General features: G+C 41.5%; 1 protein-coding gene across 3 annotated transcripts in view; it reads left to right on the top strand.

The window, feature by feature from the left end:
* The first annotated feature begins 1,671 nt into the window (after positions 1-1,671).
* Positions 1,672-12,666, top strand: part of SMC2 (structural maintenance of chromosomes 2) — a 37,053-nt gene continuing 26,058 nt past the window's right edge. The window contains exons 1-9 of one of the 3 annotated variants that reach the window (XM_075931432.1): positions 1,672-1,824; positions 2,866-3,100; positions 4,658-4,807; positions 6,400-6,522; positions 7,746-7,784; positions 7,964-8,074; positions 9,943-9,987; positions 10,625-10,858; positions 11,932-12,081. In XM_075931432.1, the coding sequence (XP_075787547.1) occupies positions 2,933-3,100; positions 4,658-4,807; positions 6,400-6,522; positions 7,746-7,784; positions 7,964-8,074; positions 9,943-9,987; positions 10,625-10,858; positions 11,932-12,081 (1,020 nt within the window). In that variant the 5' untranslated portion in view covers positions 1,672-1,824; positions 2,866-2,932. Of the gene's footprint in view, positions 1,825-2,187; positions 2,320-2,865; positions 3,101-4,657; positions 4,808-6,399; positions 6,523-7,745; positions 7,785-7,963; positions 8,075-9,942; positions 9,988-10,624; positions 10,859-11,931; positions 12,082-12,666 lie in introns of those variants that run through there. The other 2 variants (XM_006118850.4, XM_075931433.1) reach the window with 2 other exon arrangements.

The following is a 12,666-nucleotide window of genomic DNA, read 5'->3' as shown; positions in this document are numbered from 1 at the left end:
TGCTATAACCCAGTCTCCTTTCTCCCTCAACCTTATGTCCCGGTCCCAACAGACACCACCGCTTGAAACGCAACCCCCACCTTTTCCATTATTTTCAATGGGAAAATTGACCCCGCATAACACGTTTTCACTTAACACGATCATTTTCTGAAACATATCTATAGTATTAAATGAGAAATTACTGTATTGCATTTTATTAATATCAGCAGAACTGATTTAAATGGGGCTTATGTGTTGTGTACTCTTGCCTTAATCTTTGTATTCATGCCCATCAGTGTAAAAGAAGCTATTTGCATATATATGCAATCACACATAAGTTATGGCCCTGTCAGGCTTCTCCCCCACTCTGGCATGATAAATGCAGAAGTGGGGGCCCACAAAAGTACCCCAAAACCTTCTCTCTCCAGGCTGGGTATAAAACTCCCCCTCCCCCCCAAAAACTTAAAAACCTAGATTTTGGGGATAAAAATCTGCTACTACCACCCAAGTAATGATAAGGAAACCAGGGAAGAAATCACTTGGGGAATCTCACCCCTAAAGTAAAATCAGGACACACAAAAATTAACCAATACCAGGTTCCTAAAAAAAAGAAGAAAAGAAAAAGAACTTTTATTATTACCACAATACTCCTGTTACAAACATAAGGACTGGATGGAAAAGTCACCAATTAATATAGTCATGGGGGGACCTCTCCCATGGGCCAAAAGCTTAGTTACAAAGGAGAGGAAACCCCATTTTTAAATGCACAGACATCAGATTCCCATTCCTAAACCATAAAACAATAAAACCCAACGGATTTATCTAAACTTTACCCTTACAGATAATGAAGAAACTTTTCTTGGAGGGAGACATTTTGTCTGTCCCCCTCAATAGCTGGAGAAAAACTACCCAGGGACAAAGGAGGGAAAAACCCCAAAATTCCTTTGTCCCAGTTTGAAAGTTCTACCTATATTTCTATTGGCTGCTTGCCCTCTGGTTAGGTTAGGGACACAGTTAACCCCTTAATCCCGAGGCTGCTGGCTAACCCTCATGGTCAAGACAGACCCACAGCTTGTGCTGTATCATTGTGGCTCCCAAAGTTGTGCCCTGCCCTAGGGAGTAGACCTATAGATTTCATTAAGCCATGCGATATTATGAGGGTAAATGAGCACCCCACTGTGTGCCCTATTTCTGCACGCCCGATTGTGGAGGGCAGTAAATACAAGACTGCTCAGGGGATGAAGCCTGAGCTTTCCCCAGGGCGGACCCTGGCCTGGGTTTCTACGGGGCTCACGGCCGCTAGGGGGCGAGGCTGATGCCCCCCGGCCTTGTCCCACGAGGGTGGGTTCCTCCTGCAGCTCAGCAACCGGCTCCTCCTAGGGCCGCAGGAACCACTGCCCTGTAGGTGCCAGCTGTTCTGCTGCCCCGCCCCCCGGGAGCATGGGCTGGGCTCGCGCCACCCTTCGATGCAGGAGGCCCCCAACCGCCTTCTCCACCTATCAGGTTACAGGGGCGGGGCGGGGCGGGGCGGGTCCTCTCCCCGCCGGGTCTGTCCAGCGCAGCCGCCGGAATCAATCGGTTCCCCCGTTTAAAAAAAAAAACCAACCAAACAAAAATAACCCAACAACAATCTCCTGCCACGGGCGTTGATGGCGCTGCCTCGCTTCGCCTCGAGCCGTGGCCCCGCCGGCGATATCACTCAGGCAGCCGCAGGGCTCCCGTCCGCACTCGCGCGCCAAAATTCAAGTACGCGGAAGGGCGCGAGGCGGCCGGAAGGAGTCTAGAACCCGGGGGCCAACCGCCTGCCCGGCTTCCCCGCCCCCACCACCCAACCGGCCTCGGCAGGTGAGAGGCGGCCGGACCCGGGTTCTTGACGGCGGGGAGCGGGTCAGTGGCCGCGCTAGGGAGCCGCCCTGAGCGACAGGCACCAGCCGCGGCCCCTCACCCGCCCTGGGCTGGGGCAGGCTCCTTCCTTGGTGCCTGCAGAGGGGCGGGTGGGTCTGGGAGCCAGGGGCCCGCCTGCTGCACAAGCCTTCCCAGCACACGGGCCCGGGGGGGGGAGGCAACGGGCCAATTTCACCTAGTCACTGAGTTACCCCCCCCCCCCCCCCAGGCCTGCACTCCCGCCCCAGGCACCGCCCGGCCGCACTCGGGTTTCCCTTCTTCAGGGTGACAGGAGCCACGCCCAGCTTCGTAAAGTTACCCCCCCCCCCCCCCCGTGAAAACGGCTCTAGACAAAGCACTGGCAGGTGTCCCCAAACCCGAGACCTGCCGCTCCAGTCTCAGTCTGGATGGCCTGAAAGTCACATTTCTAAAAATAGCAACCAGCGGTGGGATATTGTGTGTGTGTGTGTGAATGTAACAGTTGTAAATACAGACGCGCCTGGCTTTATCTGCTCTTTTGCTCTTAAATTCTCAAGTCTGTTAATACAGTGTTAAGACTAACACAAAGTCACGTTTTGCTCTGGATACAGATAACAGCACACACACTGTTCCAACACCACTGCCCTTTACAATTCTCCTTCTCTTTTCTTCAAAATACGTTTGTCTTGTCTTTCTCCTACCCCATAATTAATCTTGTAGTTTTTTGCTTGAGTACTGAAAAAACTTATTAATAATCTGAATAAGTTCATGTAATCAAGGGAATCTTCAGTGTAAGTAATACTTGTTGGGGGACTCAAACTCTCCCTTGCGTAATTGAGATTCAAATGACTGTGGGTTTACTGTTGTGGCAAAAAAATCTTATCACATTTCTGCATGTGGGACCAAATACCATTGTCCGTGCTAGAGTGGTATATTCTTTTCCATTTGTTTTGTACTTTGGTTTATATTAGGAGTGCACTCTGATTTTACTAAGTCTACTTTTGGTTTTTTTTAAACACACAGGATTATAAATGTATCTTCATACCTGTTGGAGAAAGATTTGACCAGGTCCTCCAGAGAGCCAGAAAATATGCATATCAAGTCAATCGTTCTTGAAGGATTCAAATCCTATGCCCAGAGGACAGAGGTCAACGGCTTTGACCCACTTTTCAATGCTATCACCGGCTTAAATGGCAGTGGCAAGTCCAACATCCTGGACTCTATTTGTTTCCTGCTGGGCATTTCCAACCTATCTCAGGTAAAAAGGAAAGAGAGACTTCAGTTAGGAAAAGTCTTGTTGATAAATGCAAAGTAATGCATTTTGGAAAACATAATCCCAGCTATACATATAATATGATGGGGACTAAATTGTTACCTCTCGAGTGAGATCTTGGAGTCATTGTAGGTAGTTCTCTGAAAACATCCACTTGATGTGCAGCAGCAGTCAAAAAAGTAAAGGGACAGAGAGTAAGACCAAGAATATCTTACTGCCTCTATAGAAATCCATAGTACACCCACATCTTGATTACCGCATGCAAATGTGGGTGCCTCATCTCGAAAAAAGGTATCTTGGCATTAGAAAAAGGCAACAAAATGATTTGGGGTTTGGAGCAGCTGCCATAAGAGGATAGATTAATAAGACTCTGCAGCTACAACGACTCTGCAAGCTTCTTGCACAAGAACAGCTGTTCTTGCATAAAAACTTGCAGAGCGTCTACACTGCACACTCGTTCTTGCACAAGTAAATTTACAGTAAGGCATCAGAATAGAGGGCTTCTTGCGCAAGAGTTATTTCTCTTCCCACGAGAAATAAGCCCTCTTGCACAAGAGCTTTTGTGCAAGAAGGCAGTGTGGATGGGCAACAGGGATTGCTTGAGCAAGAAACCACTATGGCTAAAATGGCCATCAGAGCTTTCTTGCGCAAGAAAGCGTCCACACCTGCTATGGACGCTCTTGCACAAAAGCACATGCGCTCTTGCGCAAAACAGTTTTCACACAAGAAGCGTGCAGTGTAGACATAGCCTGCCTATTCATCTTGAAAAAGAAATGACGAAGCGGGGATATGATAGAGTTGTGGGAAAAGTAAATAACGAAGAGTGTTTTACTTCTTCCCATAACAAGACCTAGGAGTCGCTACATGAAATTAATAGCTAGCAAATTTAAAACAAAAGGAAGAACAGGCTGAACTTCTCTAGCCTGGTACCCTCAGGGCCTGGTCAGGGATATTAAAATGCATTTATTTTTGTAAACATGTAACTGATGAAATTTACAGTGGTTACACATTTACATACAGGAGAGGGGGCAGGTTTTTAAGCTTCCTCTTATCCTAACAAGGTCAAGGTTTGGTTGAGCCAGGACAATGGGATATGCCTGGAATTCTGTTGCTTATCATAAAGTGGAAAGAGGTCTGGTAGAAGGGAGTTATACTATGGAATGATTGGCGGGGGGGGGGGGGGGGGGGGGAGCAAGTGCCCCAGCAGGAAGACATTGGTTTGCGCAGCTGACATCCCAGCTTGTCCTGGTTAGCAGGTGCTGGCTGCTGCATGGCCACCAGTCCCAAGGTGAAAATGGCCACCAGAGTATAAGGTGGCCCTGCGCAGCCCTATCTTCCCCCGGGGTGAAGCTGGGGGGTGCATGCCTTCTTCCATTCACCCCAAACTCTGAGCCAGCCTGGGAAGGAGCCAGCAGCCAGAGTGCACGGCCCTAGCCCAGACCTGGGCAATGCTGGGTAAGTCTTCTAATTATTAATAGTGCATGGTGTAAAACAATGCAATGACTTTCCGTTAATAACTGTATTCCTCTTCTACATCTTTAGGTGCGAGCATCCAATTTGCAAGATTTGGTTTACAAAAATGGTCAGGCTGGAATTATTAAAGCAACTGTGTCAATCACCTTTGATAATTTTGATAAGAAACAGAGTCCATTGGGATTCGAGGCTCATGATGAAATCACAGTCACCAGGCAGGTAAGTGTTTAGCATCTGTGTTTGTCCACAAACAGGTATTGCCACCATTCTTAATGGAAAATGTGCTAAAATAAAAGGTAGATTGTATCATCTAGTTGAAAAAAAAAAAAACAGAATTCAATGTTGTAGGGTTTTTTAAATGCCCTTTACCCCTATGACTCAAGTAATTGTGCACAATCAGATTCCTTCAAGTAAGATTCTAAAGAATACTTGAGTTTCTTTTTCTTGATTATGCACCAACTCTCTTTTTTTTAATTACTCTTTTGAAAACTTCATTAATTTGTGCTGTTAAAGTAACATTTTCAATAACTCAATAACAAACTATATGTAAGATTTGAGCTAAACAACTAAACTAGAATACAATAACTATTTACCCTTTCACAATTCATACTACAAATTTTGTAGTATTAAATATGCCATAAACAATTACTCAAGTCTTTTAAAGTGAAACACACCCCTAGTAATAATATTAACATTGCTGGAACAAGCAGTATTGTCCTATGCAGAAAATGATGTGCTTCCCTTTTCTGTGCTTCTCCTTTCCCTTTCTCATGTTTGTAGCTGTCTTAATATTGACAGATGCTAGCCTGTCCTCTTGGGACACTGAATTCATTTTTTCACAGAAAAGATATGGTAAAGCTTTCCTACACTGCCTCAGAAGCAGTGTAACTTGACAACAAAAGGACCACTTCTAGAGTAACTGATTTCCATGACCCGTATTAACCATAACCTGCCTGAAACTGACAAGTTTGCTAGTTGTGGTGGGCGGGTTTTCTGGTCTGAGTCTCTCAATTTTTTTCTGCCTTCCAGGAAATTGTCAGAGGTACTTGCCATGGGGTTTTGGTCACGTTTTTGCTTTTGAGGTAGAGGATTTTGAAACTGGTTCAGGATGTACCTCTCTGGTCTGTGGTCCAACATGATTTTTAGTTAGTCAGTTGTCTGTTTATTGTGGGTGTGACTTAGTTTCCCGCAACCCAATAAAGTTTGTTTACAGCCGCCAGTCTTGGCGCTCAGTGTTCTGTGCTGCTGTTTAGCTCTAAATTACCCCATATGTGTCTTCCGAGAGTCCAGTAAGCAGTGGAAGTGCTGATAACGCTGCTAAGCATAAGCCTTTTTTAATGCTTTATCTACTTATTTCCTTGCACCAGTACAATACATTTGTTTAACGACACTAACACTTTGTTATGAAGAGAGATAAGTCTTGGCTAGGCATAGGCTTATATAGGGTATATCACTATAGTTATGTGTTATTAAGCAGCATTGCAAGGATTGTTCAATTTATTCACCTCAGTGAAATAAAAAAAAATATTCCCTGCACCTTTCCTGTGGTTCGGCAAATTCTCTGATTCAGCATGAGTCAGGACCTGTAGGTCAGTGCTGAATTAGAGAGGCTCAACCTATACTTCAAACAGTTGTTTGTTTTGATCTGTGTATTTTGTAATTTTAATTCCTTCTGGGCCCATTGAAACTGTTTACAATTTGTTGTTTGCTCCGATTCCTACATCTAATGTTTCTATTAGTTTGTATTCTTAAATAGTAAAGCCATTTTTATTTTAGTTCATTGTGAGTATCCCATTTTTCTTTTTCTCAAGGTTGTCATTGGTGGTAGAAATAAGTACCTTATCAATGGTGTGAATGCAAACAACACAAGAGTGCAGGATCTCTTCTGTTCTGTTGGACTCAATGTCAATAACCCTCACTTTCTTATTATGCAGGTATTGTATACGTATTCCCAGGGCTCGACAAATTAGGCAATCTACTCGCCTGTGGCGAGTAGATTTTAGCGCGGCGGAGCCATGCAGCGCGGTCTGTGCATGCACAGTGCGGGCTTCTGCATGGCTGGCGAGTGTGTCTCGCCGCCGCTTGGCGAGCCCTGTGTTTTCCTAAAACTGTCTTTCCTTTGTTATTTAATTTGGGAATTTTTTTTTCATTAGCTCTACACATTGTTTCTTTTACCACAGAGGCTTCCATACGTTGATTGGCATCAATTAAATCTCTCAAAACCAATGTGTGATAAAGAATGTAATCAAAATCAGCCAGACAGGGTGCATCTACACAGCAATGTTATATCGGAATAATGGCCGTTATTCCGAAATAACAATGCGAGTGTCTACACAACAATTCCGTTATTTTTTAAATAATTTCAGAGTAATGGACGGCTTATTCTGACTTCTGTAAACCTCATTCCACGAGAAATAATACCTATTTCACAATAGCAGTAGTGTGGATGCTTCACTGCTGCTATTTCAAAATAGCTCCTCCCTTGGGCCATTCAAAGTAGTTACTCCCCAGTGCTTCCTGGGACTCTAAATTGAGGTAGCACGTCCACATTAGGGAGTCCTGCCTCGGACTAATTTTGAGGCTTCCCTGTAGTGTAGACGTGCTATTCCGAAATAAGCTATTTTGGAGTATTTCTTCCAGAGTAGCTTATTTTGAAATAAGTGTGCAGTGTAGTCATACCCTAAGAGATTCCAAACTAGGAGTGAAAGCAATGTGCCTGATTAGTGTAACTAGGTCAGTATGGCCAATTTGAGAGAGCTGCTAACGGGCCACTCTGGTTTGTTTATTTAATGGCTTTGGAGCTGTTGAGTAAACAACTGGAGCAGCTGGTTAACAGCTTTTTCAGAGTGGCCTGTGGCCCACTTTGAGAAACTCTGAACTGGGTATTGCAGGTTGCTCTGAAGCAAAGTTACAAAGTGAAACACATATTTAATAGCTGTCTGTGATTTGCATCTGAACTTTCAAGAATGAAATAACTAAAGCCAAACCAAGTATATTCTTTTAGACAGAAAATAATTAAAAAATATTACATTACCTGATAGTTTTGCTTGAGAATTTAATATAATATATAAAAGCTTATAATTCATAGGACAGTGACATATAATTCATATGACATTTTGAGTTTATGGGCTGTACTGACTTGCCTTTGTATTTCTAGGGACGAATCACGAAGGTTCTAAACATGAAACCTCCAGAGGTGAGAACACAAATGGAGTTTCCTTTCTTTCTCTATATCCTTTATACACGTAAGACTTTGAGTTGACTGTACTGAAGCAACATTTTAAAAAAAAGTGGAGAGGGAAAAATTTTTGTTTGAACTGCTGATTTTGAAGCTATTTCACAAGCGTGGGATTTTTTTGTTTTTTTGTTCTTCAGATTTTAGCTATGATTGAAGAAGCAGCTGGTACAAGGATGTATGAGTGCAAGAAAATAGCTGCCCAGAAAACTATAGAGAAAAAAGAGGCAAAACTGAAAGAAATTCACACGGTACTATGTGTTTGTAATTGTGTGGCTTTTTAATACATCAGTGGTAGCAGTACATTGCTGACTTGAGTGACTCAGTTGACTGTTCAATAGCCTTAGAAAGAATGAAAGCTCTTCTGCCACAATAGAAGAGGATGTACTTGACCCATTTGCAGCACCATGGCTCCCTTCTCTCCTTCCTCACCTTCCAATTCATTGTATATTAGGACTAATGGTCAATCAGTTAATTCATGCAATTAACTAAAAAATCAGTCACAATTGTATTGTTAAAATAATGCCAACTGAAATTTATTACATTTTAATTGAGTCTATTACAACACAATACAGTGTATATAGTGCTTACTTTATATTTTATTACAAGTATTTGCACTGTAAAATGGTAAATACAAGGAACAGCATTTTTCATTTCAGTTCATAAAAGATTAGTAGTATAATCTCTTTATCATAAAAGTGTAACTTAAAAATGTAGATTTTTTTCTTACACAACTTCACTCAAACAAAACAATGTAAAATTTGAGAGCCTACAAGTCCACTCTGTGCTGCTGTTTGTTCAGCCAATTCTAAGTCAATTTTGTTTATGTTTATGGGAAAGACTGCTGCCTGCTTCTTGTTACAGTGTAAACTGAAAGAGAACAGGCATTCACATGGCACTTCTCTAGCCGGTATTGCAAGGTATTTACAGGCCAGATACGCTAAATATTTGTATGCCCTTTTATGCTTTGGCCACCATTCCTGAGGACATACTTCCATGCTTATGATGCTTTAAAAAAAGAAATTAATTAAATTTCTGACTGAACTTCTTGGGAGATAATTGTATGTCTCCTTTTCTGTTTTACTGACACTTTGCTATATATTTCATGTATAGCTGTCTCAGATAATGACCCAGCACATCTTCATTTTTAAGAACATATTTTCATAGCAGATTTGACAGAACACACCAATGTGAGATTTCAAAAGATAGCTAAAGCACCCAACCGAAGATTTAAGACTCTGAAGTATGATCCAAAATCTGAGAAGGACAGGGCGCAGAGCATGCTTTCTGAAGTTTTAAAAGAGCAACACTATGATGTTGTAGAAACTACAGAACCCAAACAATGCAAAAAGAAAATCAACATTCTGCTGACTTCTGGCTCAGATGATGCAAATGAATTTGTATTGATCCACTGCAGAGATGATCATTATGAGCAGAACCCATCATCAGCATGGACATACGTCCTCTGGAATGGTGGTTGAAGCATGAAGGGACATATAAATCTTTAGTGCATCTGGCATGTAAATATTTTGCAACACTTGCTAAAACAGTGTCATGCGAATACCTGTTCTCACTTTCAGGTGACATTGTAAACAAAAAGTGGACTGTATTATTTCCTGCAAGTTGTAACCAAGCTTGTTTGTCTGAGTGATTGGCTGAACAAGAAGTAGGACTGACTGGACCTCTAAAGTTTTACATTGTGTTATTTTTTCCATACATAATTTTACATTTGTAAGTTAAACTTTCATGCTAGAGATTGCACTACAATACTTGCATCAAATGAGTTGAAAAATGCTATTTCATTTTTTACAGTCCAAATATTTTTAATAAAAAATAAAGTGAGCACAGTACACTTTGTATCATGTTGTAATTGAAATATATTTTAAAATGTAGAAAACCTCAAAAATATTTTTTAAATGGTGTTCTATTGTTTAACAGCTCAATTAATTGTGTGATTAATCCTGTTTTAGTTCCTTTAGTTGCTTGAGAGTCCTAATAGTTATGGTTTTTGGAAAGTTTGTTTTCCCTGCCTAAAGCTCTGTATTGTGGCCTGAGTAGTAGGATTTGGGAGAGTTTTCAGATTTACATATCTGAAAATATATTGTTTTTTGTGTTTCAGATTTTAGAGGAAGAAATTACTCCAACCTTACAGAAATTGAAAGAGGTACTGACCAGAGAAACATTTCTGGCTTTAAAACAAAATTAGTAATATGCTGGGAGAAATTACACTGGGGAAGGGGCTAGTTCTTAAAGTATTAGAAAATAACATGACTAACTCAATCTTTTATGGTTTCATTTTTTTTAAACAAAATGCTCTTCTAGACTCCAAAACATTTATACAGATTTCTAGTTCAAATATGTTTCTTAATGTGGAAAACGTGTTTTAAAGAGATCACATTTTGTTTTCAGATTTCTAATTATGATAGTAATTCAGTACCTGCAAGAAATTATGAGGGTAAAAATTAAGACCGTAGCAAGATGAGGTGTTCTATTGCTAATGCTTTGCTAAACAGGCATGTGTGCGTATAACGTGCTTGATGCTTCAGAGGAATACCACAGTGTAATGCATATTGCTCGTTGGGTACTATTGTATGTGGGAAAGAAGAATCTTCATTGCTTTCTCCTCCATCTATGGGAATTGGCACATGTCCTTTGAAATATGAGATTTGATTACTCATTTTGGCTTATATAGCTACAAATAATGCTCATCAGAAAATTGTACAGAACTTTTCTGTAATACATCCATTGTATATCAAAACTTCTAATGATAGCTTATTTTTATTGGGGGCCCTTTGTTTCAGGAACGATCATCCTATTTAGAGTACCAAAAAGTAATGCGAGAGATAGAACATTTAAGCCGTCTCTATGTTGCATATCAATTTGTTTTGGCTGAAGAGACGAAGGTACGTTCTGCTGATGAGTTAAAGGAAATGCAAGCTAACATAGCAAAACTTCAGGAAACCATGGCTGAAAATGAAAACAAGGTGAAGGAACTTAACAAAGAAATAGCAGAGATGGAAAAGAAGAGAGATCAGGTAAGTGAGAACACAAATGTTAATGTTATGTATATATTAATGCTAGCAGACGTACCAACATTGCCCGGGTCCTTCGGAGCAAGGGCAGGTGGTGTGGGGAGTCCAGGACTCAGGGCAGGGCCTTGGGGATGTGTGGGGGGGGGGGGGAGGGAGGAGGAGAGGAGGAGAGGGGTGCAACAGTGAGGTTTGTGGAGGTGAGGAGGGGCTCGGTCAATCTGGCCACGGGTCTTTTCTTGCCTCCTAGCTGCTTAGTGCATTTTTACTCCCCTCCCCTCCCCTCCAGCACTGAGGCCGGGGGGGGGGGGGCGGGTTGGGGCTGGGGGACTATTTACTCTGTGTGCTGGCAGGTAAGATGGCAGAGCCCCCACCCTGCTGGCCACTCCCTTGATGGTACGGCTGCCCCCAGTTGACACTCTCCTGTATAGCTCTCTCCTGTAGGCTTGCTGCCCCAGGGGCCATGTTCATATCGCATCTCTCTGAACAGCAGCCCCTCCCTTTGCATGTTATTGAAAATAGTCCTTTTCCTGGGGCTTCCAGTTATCTTGGCACAACCAAACCCTGACCTTGCTTTAAGTTAGGAGAAGAAGAAGCTGCATACCAAATTTGGTGGCCCTAGCTCTTACCATTTAGGAGGAGTTCTTGAACAAATGGACTTGCGGACAGACATGCTCTAAAAATCTATGTATTTGGTTTGGTTTTCTTTGGATGTCTTGCTGGGAACCCAGCACTGGAGACAGCAGCAGCACAGAAGTAAGGGTGGCAAAACTGCAACTCTCCCTACAATAACCTTGTAGGTTCCTCACCCCTATAATTACATCATGACATTGACAATTTTAAAAATCCTATTACTATGAAATTAATCCAAATGGACTATGAAGTTAGTAGGGCCCTATTTATGAGGGTTAAAACTAAAATGTTGCTTTAAGTGGGAATGGTAAGGACACTCCCCCCCCCCCCCCCCCCCCAAACCTCACAGTGTCCCTAAGTGCAGCTGGATAGAATATACAGTATTTTATGCTTATTATACAGGTTTCTTTTAGTGTGAGTTACTATTTTTTCCCCTTTGATTATAGGAAGTTGGTGGTGTACTTCGTTCACTAGAAGATGTTCTTGCAGAAACTCAGAGAGTTGATACTAAAGCACAAAGTGCTCTTGACCTCAAGAAACAAAACTTAGAAAGTGAAGAGAAGAAATGTAAAGAACTAGTAAAAAATATGGAGGAGGTAAAGAGTCAGGCTCTCTTGCTTTTAAAATTTCACTGATTTCTTTAATTAGTATACTACAAACATCTTCAGTAATATATAATACCCGTATGTTGACTCATATTTTTTTTCCTCTGACGTTTGTCTAAGAGGAACAAGAACATTGGGACAAATGTATGGCATAAATATACAAGGGCATTGCTATGCTAGAGATACAGAATAAGTGGCATTGCCTTTTTATAATATCATGTATTAGAGAAAAAAGGCTAAACTTGCCCTTTAATAAAAACCTGATTTTTTTTTTCCTCCCTTTAGTGTCACCTATGACTGGATTTTTTTAGCATGGTTTTTGTGTTCTTAATATAAAGAATATATTCTCATTAGGAATTAGATGTGTGCATGAGCAGAATACGGTCCTGCATCTAGTATTTTCATTTTATGGAGTTTTGGGAAGATCACAATATCTTTAAAATTAGGGCTGTCAAGGGATTTAAAAAATCACAATTAATTGCTTGATTAAAAATTAATCCTGCAATAGATTAATAGAATACCATTTATTTAAATATTTTCAATGTTTTCTATATTTTCAGATATACAATTACAACA

The sequence above is a fragment of the Pelodiscus sinensis genome, chromosome 6 (genome assembly GCF_049634645.1).
Source record: "Pelodiscus sinensis isolate JC-2024 chromosome 6, ASM4963464v1, whole genome shotgun sequence".
In the NCBI taxonomy this organism is placed as follows: domain Eukaryota; kingdom Metazoa; phylum Chordata; order Testudines; family Trionychidae; genus Pelodiscus; species Pelodiscus sinensis.
Note: the sequence above shows the minus strand (reverse complement) of the source record. Positions and strands in the feature narration are given on the sequence as shown.